The sequence below is a fragment of the Danio aesculapii genome, chromosome 19, assembly GCF_903798145.1.
Source record: "Danio aesculapii chromosome 19, fDanAes4.1, whole genome shotgun sequence".
NCBI lineage: Eukaryota > Metazoa > Chordata > Actinopteri > Cypriniformes > Danionidae > Danio > Danio aesculapii.
In genome coordinates this window covers 23,364,754-23,383,553 of record NC_079453.1, presented here as the reverse complement: position 1 = coordinate 23,383,553, position 18,800 = coordinate 23,364,754, and the positions used below count along the sequence as shown (strand labels likewise).

General features: G+C 33.8%; 1 protein-coding gene across 2 annotated transcripts in view; it reads left to right on the top strand.

The window, feature by feature from the left end:
* Nucleotides 1–18,800, top strand: part of rims2b (regulating synaptic membrane exocytosis 2b) — a 244,016-nt gene that overhangs the window by 182,284 nt on the left and 42,932 nt on the right. For both annotated transcript variants that reach the window (XM_056479213.1, XM_056479214.1), the window contains 2 exons: nt 5,885–5,907; nt 12,810–12,949. In XM_056479213.1, the coding sequence (XP_056335188.1) occupies nt 5,885–5,907; nt 12,810–12,949 (163 nt within the window). The remainder of the gene's footprint in view (nt 1–5,884; nt 5,908–12,809; nt 12,950–18,800) is intronic.

Sequence of the window (18,800 nt, the reverse complement as noted above, 5' to 3'; positions counted from 1 at the left end):
GTAAAAAGTGGTTAGTATTATCATAATAGTGTTGATGTATTTCAAATTCAGACTTAATCATATGAACGAAGGTGAAAACATTGCATTAATTGTTTTTTTTGTCATTGCTATGGCAACTTGAAGTAGAAGGCCACATTAATATTCATTTACATGATGAAGTAATTAACACGCATATTGATGCTGAGACAAACTGTTCACACTGATCTATTTAGAATCTGTCTGACATTTTGATACCTTGTGAATAACTAAACCATGGTTCAGTTTTGAAGTTATTTTTTCTTATCAAAGGCAGACACAAACAGGATAATATAATAAACTACATTTAACTGTAATGTACAGCACCTGTTTAATGGGTTATGGGGGTAAAAAGAAACAGGAGACGTCATTTTTGGAAAGCTATAGTAACTTCAAAATGTTAACTCTCATTACACATTTTGTTTCATTTTGTAGTGGAAAGTATACACTACCGGTCAAAAGTTTGGGGTCGCTTGCTTATTTATTTATTTATTTTTATTATTATTTATTTATTTATTATTTATTTATGTATTTTTTTAATTTTTTGATTTTTTAATTAAATTTTTTATTTTATACTTATTTAAATATTCTGTTCTTCAAGGCAGCATTCAATAAATGTAATAAAAAAAGTTAAATTGTTTAATATTTATTAAATATTTATTTATTAATCATTGTACGTAGTTTCAAATGACATTATTAGTCCAGTCATTATTGCTTTTATTACTATTACCATTAATAATAATAATAACAATAATTAATATTAGAATGATTTCTAAAGGATCATGTGACTCTGAAGACTGGAGTGATGAAGCTGAAAATTCATCATTAAAATCACTGCATTAAATTAATTATAATATAATTATAAACTACTTTTGTTATTTTATACCACAATAACATTTTACATTTTATACTGTATTTATGATTAAATAAATGCTGCCTTGGTGAGCAGGATAAGCTTCAAAAATGCTGATAACCCTAAACTGTTGACCGGTAGTAAAAATAAATGACAAATGTTTTTAGTTTGAACCTAAATTAGATTTAAATTAAAGTCCATTCCTTCAAATAGGGTTTTTACATCTTAGACCGTCATTATCTCTTAAGTTATGTTTGTAGAAATTAAATACAACGTTTTTACCCAATATAACATTCATTTAGGATTGAATTAATAAAAAAAGACAGTAATAAAAGTATAAAGCATGGTAACATTTAAAACTGACTTTTTTTTTAACATTCTTTCAGTAATGAGGTTGTTTTTTTCAGTTATCATGACTGACCAGTTATGACCTATTAGTTATGTTTAAGAAAATAACCAGAAAACAAAAACATGTATTATGAATTTTAATGTGCTAAAATAAGTGTTAAAATCTGAAAATAGCACTTTTGTTGTTCAATTAATTTTTTGTTGTGATTATGTATTTTTCCTTTATAAATTAAGCACTTTTGATAAATAAAACGTGACTAAAAAAGATTCACAAAAAATGTGAATCAACAATCCCATAGAGCTATGTTAGGCAGTAGTGTAGTGTTGCATGTAGTGAGGGTTGTAGGGATCATAGATGGTGGCTTGTGTTTGTAGTGTGTGTTTGAGACATGTTTGTTCTTCTTTAATCTTTGCTTAGTACAACTTAGTCATTTGTTTTGATGTGCTGTTGAAATTCTCACCTCTTTCTCTCAATTCATAATTTTAAAACATTTCAGCGTGACTGATGAGTTTCTGAATCTGAAATTCATCTGAAAATCTTCTTGTGTGCGAGTGTGCGTGTCCATCATATCACTGTGTGTCACATGTCTGTTTAAACTGTCTGTTTCCCTCTCATTTCATCCAAACATCAGCATTAATGTCAGAGTCAACAGTGTCAGAGAATGGAGATGCAGGTACTGTAAACTGACTGACTTTAAATCTAATGTAAAGCCCTTCAAAACAAATTGCCTGTGTGTTTGTGTGTTGGAATAAACAAGGTAAATGCCCAGCAGAAAATTTTGTGTTAAATAGACGTCTAATAGACATCTAAACATAGTCGTCTTGGCTAAAACAAGGCTAAACTTAGGCTGTCAGTGAAAATCCAATAGACATCTAAGAATAGCGCATAACTAGACTAGTCGTCAAATAGACAGATTATACAGACTTTTCATGTGTAGTCATTCATTTCTGTTTATTTGATGACTAGTCTAGTTTTGGCCTGTTCTTAGATGTCTATTAGATTTTCACTCACAGCCAAAATTTAGCCTTGTTTTAGCCAAGATGTTTAGATGTCTATTAGACATCTTTTAAAAACAAAAAATGCTTGATGGGTGGTTGGGTAGTTAAAGGGGTTAAAGAGTGTTGTTAAAAGGTACCATGAAATTGAAAGTAGTTTTAAGAATATCAAAAGTCTTATCTTAAGCAGAGATGCCCAAAGTAGGGCCCGCTGGCCAAAGTTGGCCCCTGATAAACTTTAATTTGAGCCCGCCATTGCATCTTAGAAGGGAGGTAGTTTTTTTATTGTTATTTATTGTAAAGCTACAAAAAGCAAACTGAAATTAAATGCTTCAATTAAAGGTTGTAAATGAATTAAACTCTGACTGATGGACAGAAGACCATGCAGAAGTCATCAGCAGAGGCAGGTGCAGCTTTACTAGTGTATTTGGCGTTGATTTCCATTGTGTTATAAAAGGAATTATGTTTTGTAATTATGTAATAAGTGCATTATAAAAGGTAAAAAAAAAAATTTTATTTATTAATAATTTGAAATAAATTAAGAATTTAACCATGGAAACTTTAATGTGATAAATAAATCTCGCTCAAAAAAAAAAAAAAAAAAAAAAAAATATATATATATATATATATATATATATATATATATATATATATATATATATATATATATATATAATTTTTATTTATTTATTTATTTATTTTTTGCTGCTTGTTCAACCTACAGTACTTGTGTAAAATGAGCTTTAACAACACAACTCTTGAGATTTTATTGAAACAGCTTTATTGTTTTATGTTTAATCCACTTAAATGTGTTAACTTAATCGATTTGTGTTGGGACCACTTGAATGAATTGTGTGGAACCCTGCATTTTTCACAGCGCAGTTTGATATATTTATAGTACCTTCGGCCCACAGCCCTCAATCAAATTTGTTTTTTGGGGGTTGTTAATTCGGTCCTTTCGGTAGGACTAGCAAAGAGACTCTATAAATGGTCGTGTCTGGTTTCCTCTCGCAACTGCCTGTTTATGCTGTCTACTTTGACAGAACATTTTACATCATTTACGTTGACTTTTATTTGGGCAGAGTGAAAGCATGAGACAGAGCTGAAAAGCATGTAAAGGGCTCGAAATTAACTCTCTTACTTGGTAGCACTTCAAAAATTTAGGAGCACCAACCAAAAATTAATGAGCACCACTGCAAATTGTATAATAACGAATTTATTTGAAAACAAAAATCAGGACTTACAAAAATCAGAAACAAATATCCAAGTAATTCTGTGATGACTTACTGATATTTTCGCAATAATTCCAAAATGAATGTCTAATGATTTAAAAATGTTAATGACGACGATGATGACAATAATACTAACAATGACTAACATTTCTCATGATCCCTTAAATGTGCTTGAATGTGAGTTATCTGCTATATAAAGTCCTACTGTTACATTATGAAAAATAAATTATGGTTTGCAGTAAACAAAAATGAAGCATTGGAGTAAGAAATATTCATTTTGCACTATTGTTTTATACGCATGTAAATTTAATAAACAAATAATATTTCTGCTATAAAATAAACAAAATATTATAATAAATCATTCATTTCAATGCTGAAAGCTGCAAAGCAGTCATCAGTAACTAAATAGAAAAATAATATACATCTCAAGAAAGAATAGACAAAAGAAAGGAAGTCTCACTTCTGCCACTCTTTAAAAGTTTTGGTTTGGCTTTGTGTCATTTTAAATGCTCAGTCTCATTATGCTCTCATTTACAATTTTCTGTGTTTGTGTAAAAAAGCAGGCGAGTCAGCCGGACCAATATAAAAGCAGGCAGAGCAGGATTCTCGCGATGACCACCGGCGCAATACCACTGTTTGACATAAGCCGCAGTTTCACTTTAAGAAAGCCATCAGTGTATTACAGCACCTCTCTGTCTGTCCACCCTCTTCATATGTTCACCTTAAGACGAGCTTCTTTGGTGATGATGTACAGTGTTAAATTCTACATTTAGCAGACATTTGCGCTGAACACGCAGTGAATGCAACGCATCGAGATTCAGGCCATTAAAACAGCTGATCCTCGCCGAGTCTTTCAGCGCTCTCTCTGAAAACACTCGATTGATCTCGGCTGGCGGATCAACATTCACAGCATGATCATTCTCATCAGCGCTATTATTTGTAACTTTGGGTGGGTTTGCAAACCTGTGTACTTTTCATTGCGTTTTCCTCAAATCTCAGCCGTTTGCATTAACCGCGGTCACAGAAGCTCCCTGTCACCTGACAGCGTAAAGCCTTGAGTTATTGACAGCTAATGTGAATCAATATAGTGGCAGTGAAGACCGATTCAGCACGTTTTTAGAAAAAACAACAACAACAGGTCGCACTGCAACCATTATATGCAGTCGCACAAATGCTCCCAGGTCGCATAGATTAAATTTCGGGTGCATATGCGAGCAAAATGGTCACAATTTGGAGTCCTTCATACCGTTGTAAATAAGATATTACTTACAGCTATTTAGCTGTTTAAAAGATGTGATCTGGCGCTATAAAAACAAAATTAACTTGACTTCAAGGGGGCGGGGATAGCCGTTGGTAGGGCGGAGCGTTGAGACTGTCAAACATTGAATAAAAGATTGCACATTTCAAAGCACTTCACGGGACCTTTAAAGTTTCATAACTACACAGTTGTTCCAAAAATTTGAGGTGGCTAATAAATGATCAATTTTTCCAGTATTCATGATCATAATAAAAATAAATGTTTCTTAAGCAGCAAACTGACATATTAGGAGGATTTATGAAATATCATGTGACTGAAGACTGGTGTAACTATGCCAAAATATTCAGCTTTAGTTATTTCAATTTGTCATAGTTCACAATAAAAGTGTTTAATTTCATTTTTGAGCAAAAAATTGCAATATTGATGAACACAAAGATTTCAAAGACATTAAACCATCTTACTGACCTCAAATCTTTGAGCTGTATTGTATTAAGAGTTTATTTAAGCGGTTATTTAAAGCGGTTTACAAAATTAGGATATAACGATTTTTTTTTAAGTGTGAAATTCAGAAAGATGTTAGTGTGTTGAGTCAAAAAAGATCCTAGGCAATAGTGATTAAATCATGTCTTAATAATACGTGTAATATGTTTGTGTTCCTTGTTGGTTGGTTGCTGAACATTATTGAATATACTGTACATGATAAATTTAGGATTTCTTTTTTGTTCAGTTCTTTGGAGACTTAGAAATCAGAGTTCAATTTCATGACTATCCGATTGTGTTATATTTGAGATCAGTACATGCAAGTGTATAGGAGAAGTTTGAAAAGGCAAACATAATCTGCTATTCTTCATCACAATTTTTGATGGCAGATCAGGTGTATATAAAACAATGTTTTGATTTACAGTAGTGTTTATTTGGGTCTGGATGGATAATTTTCGCTTTCAAACAAGCACTACTGAACAAGTGATTGTTCATTGATTGCAGAATTTTACCCGAAGATTTTTTTTTTTCAAATGAACGAAATGAGAATAAGACAATTCAACTTTAATGCTGTCTACTGTATGTAATTTGTCCGATGTTCGCTTTATGTCGCTTTGAAGTTTGTCGAGTGTGTTTTTGTACAAATTCACATATTGTGTGTGATTTGTTTCAATACATCTAACCCTGTTTGTCTTTCCACAGGCACTTTGAAGGATCCATCAAAGGTATGTTTCCTTCTTTCATGGTTATTTATTTATTCATATATTTATTTTCCCATTTCTAGCACAGTGTTGTCACATAATTGTGCGTACCTTAGTCTCTGGTCACTTTGGATGAATGACTTTGCTAAATGAATCATGTAAATGTAAATCTATAGGGAATTTGTGGGACGAAAAAAATATTTTAGGCACATTTATAAATATGTACGATGCCAGATGTTTGTCACCAGTGGACTGCATGAGTATCGTTGTCTGTAAGGAATGATCTCTTCAGTTGGTTTGAAATTTATTACCACTCCTACATTGCTGTCCTAGGTTCACTGACAAGCTTAACTGTCAACATATCAAAATAAAAAAAATGAAAACTACTGCTACAATGGGCCCAACATGTGTTGGAATGCAAAGTATTATCAATGTTTGAAATAACACAATCCCATAGTTATATCAGCTGGTGTTTAGGTGATTTTAATGAATTTTGGAAGTATATGCAGCATGTGAAGGTTGTTTTTTTTAGTAATGAGGTTTTGGTGTGGTGGAAGCCTTTCTGTGCAATTAAATAAAATTAGAAATGTTCAACAGAATGGTCATGCACACACTGTTAAGTTTCAAGCTGAAAATTCTATAAAAATGCAATAATATAATATAATATATAATATAATATAATATAATATAATATAGGGCTGTGCAATATGACAAAATACACTCACTAGCCTCTTTATAAGTTACAACTTAATACTGGGTTGGACTTCCTTTTGCCTTCAGAACTGCCTAATTCTCACTCTACTATCCGAATGTTGCAGCAGAAATCGAGACTCATCATACCAGGCAACATTTTTCCAATCTTCTATTGTCCAATTTTGGTGAGCCTGTGCCAATTGTAGCCTCAGTTTCCTGTTTCTGTGACTTAGCTGAGTGGCACCCGGTATGGTCTTCTGCTGCAGTAGTCCATCTGGCACCAACAACCATGCCACGTTCAAAGTCTCTTAAATCCACTTTCTTCCCCATTCTTATGCTCAGTTTGTACTGCAGCAGATCGTCTTGACCATGGCTGTTTCTCAATATGCATTCTTCAGCGGTCCTGCGTCCTTGTGTTCTCGTGTAACGTCATCATCAGCTGCCAAAGACCCTGGCAAGACCGGTCCTCACAAGAACACAAGTACGTTCTCTGCGTCTTTGGAATTGAGAAACAGCCCATGTCTACATGCCTAAATGCATCGAGTTGCTGCCATGTGATTGGCTGTATAGAATTTGCGTTAACGAGCAGTTAGACAGGTGTACCTAATGGCCAGTGAGTGTATATTGTCTGGACATAATATAGTTTAGAATCTTTTCAAATCTTTTGGAATTAATTCAGAGTTATAGCAGTTTCTACTCCCACAACTCTGTGAACACAAAACAGTGTTTGTATAGAGCATGATTAAGCACTAAAAGATTAGCTGACAACCAAATTTAGCTGTGGTGTGTACATGACCAGTATCTAATCGCTCATTGTTTTGGTTGAAGTTAATGAACAACGCTCATATTAACATTACGGATTTACTGTTTCTTGATCTAGTATGTTGTACCTGCTTATGACACGATATATAGGCTGTCACATAGACACTGTATTAAGCATTCACAAGCAGTTCCTCATGGTTACATAAAGTGTCAAGTATCTGTCAAACCCATGCTTCTGAAATATACTGTCAGGACTGGTGTTGAGTTTACTATTGGAAAACATCTGTAGTTATATAACAGATCTGTCTCCAGCCGAGGCACGTGCACTCTATTTACCAAAAATCATGCATATGTCACTAAGCTTACCTGCAGTGCATTGGATGGTCCTCTCTATTCTTTTGATTAGTGATACAAGTTATGTAATTCCCATTTTTTGTCAGTTCTAGAGTATAGCATTTGTGACTTTTCTAATTATAGGGCACACTTACTCCAAATATTGTGACTTGCTCCAAAATTCTAAGATTTCTATGAGCAGCAAATGCTATGGAAAATCTAAAGTATGACAGGAGATGACTTTCATCATTTGATTATATATTTATGGTGGCTTGAGAAAGCCAACATACTGTCATTCTACATAAACGTATTATTCTTCCGTCTTCTTTATCTTCTTCTTCTGAGACTAATTTCTATATGCATCTCCTCCTAGACTCTTTATAATACAACCACCAAACTAACACCAAACCTCCAAACTGCTCTGACTTGAGTTGCTATATCTATTCCAACTGATCGGACTTACGGTTTTCCAGAAACCCGGAAAATTCGGAAATGTCCCATTGACTTAACATTGGACCAAAATTGATGGCCTCATAACTTTACACTAGACTGTCGTACAGACTTAAGGTTGGGCTCATTTAACTCAGACTACCAATCTGCCTATCACTGATGACCTTTCAATCACACCCTAGCAACCACTTACGGCACCTTAGCAATTGTCCCATAGACTTCCATAGTAAAAAACTGCCATTGACTTTAGATTGGACATACTAACAACATACCAATCCATACCAACAATATACTAATCCATACTAGAAACATACTAACAAACTTACTAACATACTAGCAACGTGCTAAATCATACTAAATTCATGCTAACAGCATGCTCATTTATGCTAGAAACGTTCTAACCTGTATGTAGTTATAACTGTTTTAAACTTCTTAAAAACTTTTTCAATTATTTAAACTTTAAAACTACTTCAAACTTTCAGACTGGCTTTCTCAAGTCACCATTTCGGACTGGCTTTCTCAATTTGTCTGCGAACTTTACTTTTCTAGTTTTAAGTATTGACCTCAATGTGAAAAGCTATTTGTTTTTTTTTTTAAAGTAAACTCTTAATTTCTAAAGCAGTTTGTTGACTTTACTTAAAAACCTGAATAAATCCACTGCCCTGAAATGATTAGGTAAATGAACTATGCGCATAATTATAGTTACTACAGGTTTACTCACTTCTTTTTTAAGTAAAGTCAACCTGTCACTTTTAAGTCAATGGGTTTACTCACTTTTAAAAGTAAGTAATGCCTTTTTATAGTGTCCTGGAAAAATTAGAAGCCTTACATGTTCATCGAGTAGATATGAGTTTGCGTACTTTTGTTCCATAGGCTATTAGGTTTGATAATTTAAAGTTTTAGCAAGTTTTTCATTTATTTTCTAATGTATTTAAATGTTAATTGCTTCTGTGGAATCCATGATGAAGCACTCTGGTCTGCAGGGCTCGCAAAATTTCTAAATTCCTGGTTGCCCTCGGGCAGACACTCTTCAGTTTTGGGTAGTCCAAATATAAATTTAAGTAGCCCAAATAGAAAATAGATTATTTATTAAATAAAAGCAAAAACATACATTTATTAAATTAAAAAAGATATAATGGCATTGGTTATAGGCTATAGATTTATTTTTAAATAACCAAATTTGCATCTTTTTACAGTTTTTATTTAATAATTTTTTTAATAACCAAAAAAAAAAAAGTTATGTTATGTGAACATTGTTTCAGGTTATTTTATTTTATTTATTTATTTTTTTTTATAGCTATAAAGACATTCCAGTATGTTACAGAGTATGATTTTAGCTCTGCGGTAGAAAAGAAACAAATACATATTTCACCCAAACTGGAAAATTGTGTCGTTATTTTCACTCTTCACTTATTTCAGACCTTTTTGTGTTTCTTTCTCTTTTAAACATAAAACCTTTTCTTCAAAACTTTTCACCTGTGTTTAACAGAAAGAAGAAAAACTCACAGGTTTGAAAGAAGTGAAGGGAGTAAAAGTGAAGGTTTGTTTTCATCTTTGGGTAACTGCCCCTTTAACTATCCCTTTAAGTTCAAGTCAAAAAATAAATAAACAGATAATAAATAAATTTCCTTTTACAAGATGACTGCCAATTGTTTACTGATCCTGTTGAATAACTGTGAAATGTCGACAGATAACATTAACTTATCTTTATTAACTTTTAACATGTATTCTATCTTCCTTAAGCATGTGTTTCTGTTTTACACACTCTCCAGTGTGCGCTTTTCACAGAGACACGCGCACTGGCATATTTTAAAAATGAATGGTTTTTCGTTACAGTCTGAATGACCCACCAACGTATCTTGATCTTAATATTAAATAATTGCGTAAAGATATATATTTTTAATTTTGCATAATTCTAACATGATGTGAAACGGCTTGTTTACAAACGCAAAGAAAGATATGTTCTATTAAACTGTACAGTTCTGTAAAATTCTGAGGTAAGAAATAATTAATTATAAATTTTTATTATTAATTAGTTATAAATAATTAATTTAAATGTTATGTTTATTAATTTTTTATTGCCCCTTAATAGATGTAATTTTATATACGTTGTTGAAGTCTTTATTTGAAGCTGGCATGGTAACGGAATGAATCAGTATGTTCTGTTTATCCTGCTGCTATAGACACGTTAACGTGATTTAATTATGAAACATATGATTATTACATTTAAAACTTAGCTCAGGCTTTTGCTGTATCTGACTCTTATGTCTGCGTGATCTCTGAGTGATTGACGAGTGTTTATGTGCCTTTAGTGCCGCGCGTTCAGTACAGAACAAGCGAATAAACTGACAGAAACATTGTCTTACGTTATTTAGGAGGTAGTTAATAATATTATGGCTTTTCTCCTTTATTATCAACAAGTGGATTTATTGCTGCAGTATCAGCACCACAGCACATGCATAATTGTCCACTTTGTGAGAGAATGTAAAAGCATTGAAATATATTTTTTCTTCCACTGGCCCATTCAGGAAGCTGGAAATTTTGGTTGCGCAACTAAAAAAACAATAGCCCCGGGACTTCGGGCTACTGGATTTTGCAAGCCCTGGGCTGTTTTTTTTTCTTATCTCTTATTGTACTATTTTTATGTTATTATTTGTTATAATGTTTCTGTTATCGTATGTGTAACATTTTTACCTTTAAGTTTTTGAAAATATTAGCTTACAAATGGCATTTTAAAATGATTCCCATTTACATGCATCCACTAAAGACTAAAAAGTAGTATTGTGCATCCAGGCCAGTCTGTGTAGACACAATTATGTTGTCCTCCATTTTTTATTTATTTATTTTTTTTGGCTGTAAGGTGTCACAGTTTTCACACAATTACCATTTTGAAATTGCTGGTTTGCACAGGGTTCCTTTACAAAGAAACATAGCCATCTAATGACTTGGCAAGTATAACAGCAATTTTGTCATTTTTACCCTGATCTGTCTGAAAAATTAATACAAATGTTCAGTTTTTAAAACCAAGTACAAAGAAAGGTAACACTTTATTTTGATGGTCCATTTGAGTATTATTAGACTATCTGCTTAATATCTGTTGATACTGCTGCTAAACAGACATTTAACTGACTATAAGAAACTTTGCAAGTACATGTCAACTTACACTAACCCTAGGAAACATTAACAGTGGCAAAGTACATGGTGGTAGTGTTGTTGCTCAAGTGTTTCCAATCAATCTATCAGCAAAGTGTTGATTTGTATCCCATTACAATCAAAACGGACACTCACATGTGACAAATTATACATAGACACAAGACACACTGACAGCATTTCTTGACTTCCCTACAGGTACTGTTTACTAGGAGATACTGCTAAATACTGGCCTGTCGTATGCAACATGGCAGTTTTGGCTGTTTTTGTGGACATGTGTAAATGCAGATCATTTTGAAAATGGTGTTGTGTAGCCTGGTGCAAATTAAATGAAAAATCCTTAATCAAAAAAAAAGTTTAACCAAAACATAACAAGATAACAGGGATCAAAAAATAAAATCCCTGGTGCCCTCGTGCTCTCTCTCCCCAAAATATAAACCGAACCACTGAGAGTTAGCAAGAAAATAATTATTTATTTACAGAAAATTAAGAGCAAAATAACATCGGGAGGGGTTAATAAATGACAATAAACCAAACTAACTAAATTAGAGAAAACTTCTCTAAATAAGAAAATAAAATACAGAAAGCTTACCTCCCTACTAACAACACAGGAGAAAACGAAAATAATAAACAGAAGGCACCAAACCTCTCCACCATGCTCCAACCCAGACAGGTAGACAGAAAACCAGTTTTTTTTTTCTGGTTAGAATGTACAACTTCACATCGGCATCTCACAAAACGCCAACAAGAGACATTAGGAATAATCACTCATTTTCATCATTCAAGTAACAACATCTCCACAAACAATAACAAGCGTGGAATTAAGAGAGAGAGCGGGGAACCGAGGAATCCATATTCTCTGGTGTTTTAAATACGACCACTGCCAATCCAAGCACCAATCACGATCCGCCATAATCCACTGCACCTGCGAATAATTGAGAATGAGAGAGAGAGAGCGAGATAGAGAAAGAAAAACACCAGACACTCACACACTACAACTACTCGTTGAACTTTAAACTTTGTTGAACTCATAAAAACATTTCCATTTTTGGTTACATCGTTGTTGCATAAATGTAATCAAAACTGCTGTCATCTAATGAGTCTACTGAGTTGCTTGCCTAAATAACCTGCCAATGAGCTGACTGCCTTTGATTACTGTACATTTTCTACAGTAAGGGCAGATAAATCACTTCAACTAAAATATGAGGCTTACATCATATCATTTGAGGATAAATGCAACTCAGTAAAATATCTAAAAACATCCTAGACTGCTGATGGTGTTGAAAACTGTTGACTATACTGACATTTGAAAAAAAAACTCTTCTGAAAAATTGTGTTTCCACGAGACATATTTTGAATTCATAGTTTTAATTTGTACAACTGGCTAATAGATACACAGTTAAGTGATATGACAGCTAAATGCTGGCACAAGTTCAGAATTTCACCCCTGCAACTTATCTGGGAAGCAAACCTGCAACTTTCATGCTACTTTGTGTAAATTATTTTTGAATATAACAATAATCATTTTTTTTCCACAGCGTGGGATGGACAGCCTCTCCATGAGGTCATCGGACAGTGATGTAAGCGACGTGTCCGCTATGTCGAGTGCGTCTCGTCTTAGCAGCACGAGCTACATGTCTGTCCAATCTGAAAGAGTGCGAGCGAGCCGCAAGATCAGGTAAACGCACAGTAAAGTCTCTGAGCTCTCACTCATGTGGATGTGTTCTCAGTCTGGTCAAACACGCTGCACTTCTGCTGAGTTCAGGTTTGGCTCTGCTTGCCTTTTAAATGAACCAAACCTCTGAACTTGCTGAAAGTGGGCAGTGACTGAGATGACATCACATGATTTTGAACAAGTTAATCTCATGAAAAAATGTCCAGTTCATATTTCATCCCAGCATCAAAAGGGTAACTTTTATTTAAAACAAATTGTTATTATCATAATGCAATATATGTAGCCTACTGTTTAAGCCACCTGTCGATTGGTAAAGTAAAAATGTTTATAATGTTTTTGAAAGAAGACTTTTATGTTTATCCAGGCTAGATTTATTTGATCAAATACAATAAAAACTCCAAAAAAAATGTTAAAGTTGTTAAAGGGGTGGTCCAGAGTCTATTTTTAAGGCTTGGTTGTGTTTATAAGATGCAAAGCAATGTGTGCTCATGCTTCATTGGTAGAAAATCACGTTATTAGTTCATATACCTTACTTTGGTTAATATACAGCTTCTTAGCTAACATGAAAATGACATGTCATATTTCCTAGTTCCTCTGAAAGGCTTGCCCTCAAGAGGCTCTGATTGGTCAGCTAACCTAATGAGTTGTGATTTGCGGATCAGCTCCACGTCACCGGGAAAAGCATCAGGCCTCTACAAGCATGCGCTTTTGCACTGTGTAAATACTGTCTGTCAGTGTAGCTGTTAGCTGTATCAGTTTGTGCCTGAATCAGACAGAAAATGACACAGAGGATACAGATTAATCTCAAACCAGCTCTCTAAAATAAAATCTTACAAGTTATAAGCATGTGTAAGTAATATGAAATGTTCACATATCTTTTGTGAGTTGGTTATTTAAGATGTATAACACAGGGAAAGCAGCTGCATAGAGAGACACTGCAGCGCTGCTGAAGATTGTGGGTGTTTACAGTAGTTTGACGAATAAATATGAATTTGTAGCTAAATTGTTAGCAGTGCCAATGCATTGTTTACATGTTTGTTTACATCCTTGCTACAACCTACTGTTAAGGCTAGAAACTGTGCATGTAATAGATACATTTTAACACATAAAAATACTTAAAGGTTACGGCTCACAATCCACAGCGTCGTCTATTATGGTTGGAGCTGCTCCTGTGAGGAGTTTTTAGCCAAATCCAGCACGGAACTGGGAGAGATTCTGGAAGCTGTCCTTTGTCAAATGCTAGCTATATATATTTTAAAAAATTCTCTGGAACGCAATTACAATGAAATTGTAAGCACTTCTCTCTTTGTGTCGTGTCCTTTGGAAGCACTAATACAGAAATCAGAACAAGCTCTGTGGAAAAAGCAGCGTTTGGACGGCATTTTACCTTTCTCTGCTACATTTCAACATTACACGCCCCCTTCGCTGCATGGGGTGTATGCGCACAATGAATGCGCGTATCTTGAAGCGTTGGTGATCTCACTTACCCAGATGTATTTTTTTGTAGTCCTCAAACTTTGTTTGTTGAAGGCTTTGCTAAGCTAACTCTGTAAAAGCTAACGTCTCCCTTTGCATTGAACAATTTGAACATATTACATTCAGAGATGTTGCTTATGTTCACACAGCTACACTACACATCAACTAAAGTTTAAAATATGATATCGTAGTAGACCACCCCTTTAAAATAATTGTTTTCTAAACATAATTTATTTATGTGATCACAATGAACTTCAGAATTATAAATATAACCAAGATTAAATTTTTATCAATTAAAAAGACTTTACACTTACTTTTAATAAATCTCTGCTTAATAAAATATATGAATGTAATAATTTACAAATGTGGTGATGAAGTATGAAATGGACATGTTTTAACTGTTTATGTCAAATTGAGACGTCGTCACTGTGTAATCTTTATTGCCATTGTTTGACTTCACAGTTTCATACTATTATTTTGTCATCAGAATGTTTTATTTACATCATCTGCATGTCTATCCGGCTCATGGCTGTTTCTGTCTTTTTTTTTCTTTTTTTCTTGCATGCTTCCTTTTTTGGTGTCACGGCATTGTTTATGTGTCTGTGTGTTTGTCTGTGTGTGTGTGTTTATCAGTCGTGGAGAGGCACTTCAGAGTCAGGGAGAAGAGGGCACTGTTGTTGTGGAAGAGCTGGTTGAGGCATCTACAGCCAGTGTACAGAGGGCGGGGCTTGAAGGGGAGGGAGGCGGGTCTATTGAGCACCCTGAGGAGGAGGCGGAAGAGGAGGAGCCTGAGAGGTTAGAGGAAGATTGTCCTATACAACTGGCTTATTATCCTCCAACTAGTGTTAATAAGTTTATGTCCACCAATTTAGTGTCCTCCAGCTAGTGTCCTCAGCTAACGTTTCTGTCACTGTGTCACTAAATAGAACTAAATAGAGGTTAGAAAATGCTTAAAAGGAAAGGTTTTATATATTTGCAAGTTTGTACTCAAAATTGTTACTCACTCTTTATTGCAAACCTGACTTTCTTTCTTTTGTTAAACATAAAAGAAGATATTTTGAAGAAAGCTGGAAACGTGTAACCATCGACATACTGTATTTCCTTCTTTGAATGTCAATGGTTACATGTTTCAGCTTTCTTCAAAATACAATGCCATAGTTAGAATAAAGAAACCTTTGTGGTTTAGAACCTTTGTGGGTGTGGGTGAATTTAAAAAGGCAGTTGTGGTTGCCAGAACTTATTTGAAATAACTATAAAAATTTATGGTAGCAACAATTTTTGTTTTGCAGATTTAACTTAAACTCACAATGAAATGATCTGATACTATGAGAAAGACACAACAAGCTCTATTTTTACGATCTAAACAAAAAGTCTAAAGCGCATGGCACAAAAGCCCGAATCCACTTTTGCTATTTTAAGGATGGATAAATATGGTTTGCGCCCAGCGCATGGTCTAACAGGGTTGTGCTTATTCTCTTAATGAGTTATGGGTGTGTTTTGCACATAACGTGCATTAAACCAATCAGAGTCTCATCTCCCATTCCCTTTAAGAGTCAGTTGCGTCACGCCATGGCGCACTTGCTATTTACATGGTGAACTTTGTAAGTGGAAAAACTGAACCCTTTACTAGCGAGAAAACATTTAAACAGACTGTCTGCGTGAGGATAAATAATTAGCCTCCTTCATTCAGCCTTTTTACTTTCTCTTTACTTTTGTCCTTTACTTTCGTGGATAAGAATACGGTGTTTTATGCACTCCACTGAAGACATCCATAAGCCTACATATTTACTTTAGTTTAGGTGCAAAGATTTGTTTCAAAACTTCTAAATTCAGTTCTTATTTCCAGCAAATTAATAAATGAACAATAATAATAATAATAATAATAATAACAACGAAGTGTGGTCAAAAAACTGAGTTATGTCTAAACGCGTCCTGTACTTATGCCCCAATTGATGATGCATACGTCTCCAAAACCCGACAGATGGACAAATCTAAACAAATTTTTATTAAAACAAATATAAATATGCATATAATAAATAATACTGCTAATAATAATAACAACATTATACAAAAAATATACATTATACTAAACTGAAAAAAAGCCCCCCGACATGAAGGCATGGAGGCAGTTTTTTTTTTTATTTATGTAGAAAATAATATTTTTTGTAACATTTTAATCCTTTGTTTTTTCAAATGTAGAGATAGTTGTGTGTTGCTGTACATCCTGTGTGTATTAAGCAATGTGTAAGCGTTTGGACCTGCATAGGCGCATAAATAACGCGCTCTGTGCTGGACTTTAGACCAGCTTTTAGTTGGTCACTGGCACAGTCTAGTTTAGTTCCTCAAAATAGCAACACGCCAACAATGCGCCTTAACACACCTCCTTTACAGACCAGCACACACATGAGTCCACAAAGTAGCACAAAGAGACTTGCTATTTAAACAACATGGTGCAAAACGTGAATATTAGGGTTGCGCTGGTCTGAAAATAGCAGCAAATTGTGCCATACATGTCTTGCAACTTATTGTGCCGGCTGTACGATAGGGCCCAAAATATTTAATCATAAGTTAAATTAGCTACAGTTATTATATGGAAAATTAGGCATGTCATGATAATTACAATGTAAAGTGCTCATTATATTGATTGACATGACAAATTATTGCTGATTGTTTGCATATATTTTTATTGAATGTAATGTAACTTTTAGTTAAAGTACTGCCTCCGTCATTGTGTCTGCTCTTTGTGCTGGAGTTAGAGATTAACTGGCAAACTAAATAACTACAAACAAACAAATATAAACACCTGGAAAAACAAAACAAAAAAGTATAGTCTGTAAAGCACATCAGCACTCTGATGTCAAAGCAGAACAACAACAGCAAAAGAAACAGATAAAGGAATTTATCTCAGGGTTTTGCTATTTTAGACAAACAGAAGAAAATAGGTTTAAACAAGAAATTATAGTTATCAAATAGACCTAAAGTACATTGTAATATATAAAAATATACGTAGCAGTTTTCCATATTTGGAACATGAATCATATTTTGATTCATGTTTTTATTTTATTTTTCCCCCTTTATTTATGCCTATTAGATTATGGGACCTTGATCTTTCTTCCAACAAATTTATCCATGACAAGGTTAAAGATTTTTAGGTGTGTAATGTGATATATTGGGGTTAGTGTTAAAAAATATGGTACAAAAACCTGGTAATAAACTGCTAGTAATAAATGCCTGGTAATAAACTGTCATCTCTTACTTTACAGACTTTATAACTCTATATTTATTCATTCATTTTCCTTCGGCTTAGTCCCTATATTCATCACGGGTCGCCACAGCGGAGTGAACCGCCAACTTATCCAGCATATGTTTTACACAGTGGCTGCCCATCCAGCTGCAACCAAGTACTGGAAAACACCCATACACTCTCACATTCACACACAGTCATACGCTACGGCCAATTTAGTTTATTCAATTCACCTGTACTGCATGACTCGAACCAGCGACCTTCTTGCTGTGAGGTGACAGTGCTAACCACTGAGGCACTGTGCTGCCCTTATTTCTCTCTATAGACCATTTCGAGGTATGTAAACAAAAACAATGGTCCAAACGTATTTCCTGTTTTACCTTTTTAATTTCCATAGCCTCCGATAGTCCAAAAAGAGCCGGAAATGTTCATGGGCCAGTGACATCACCACATTAAAATGGTCTATATTAGTTATACTACTACTAATAATATAATGCATACTACTTATACATTATATTACTTAAAAAATTTCAAAGTCACATTTTTAAAAGTGTAGAGTTGAATTTTCAACATCAAAAGTCAACAGAGATCAGATCAACATCCCATAATGCAGTTTAAAACAGAAAACAGTTTAGAATCACAAAATATGGAAACATTTATGTACGTATATATATATATATATATATTATATATATATATATATATATATATATATATATATATATATATATATATATATATATATATATATATACATGCACAGTTGAAGTCAGAATTATTAGCCCCCCTCAATTATTAGCCCCCTGTTTATTTTTTCCCAGAATTTCTGTTTAACGGAGAGTTTTTTTTTTCAGCGAAGATTTTTTCAACACATTTCTAATCATAATAGTTTTAATAACTCATTTCTAATAACAGATTTATTTTATGATTGCCATGATGACAGTAAATAATATTTGACTAGATATTTTTTAAGATACTTCTATACAGCTTAAAGTGACATTTAAAGGCTTAACTAGGTTAATTAGGTTAACTAGACAGGATAGGGTAATTAGGCAAGTAATTGTATAGCGATAGTTTGTTCTGTAGACTAGTGAAAAAATAATTAGCTTAAAGGGGCTAATAATTTTGACCTTA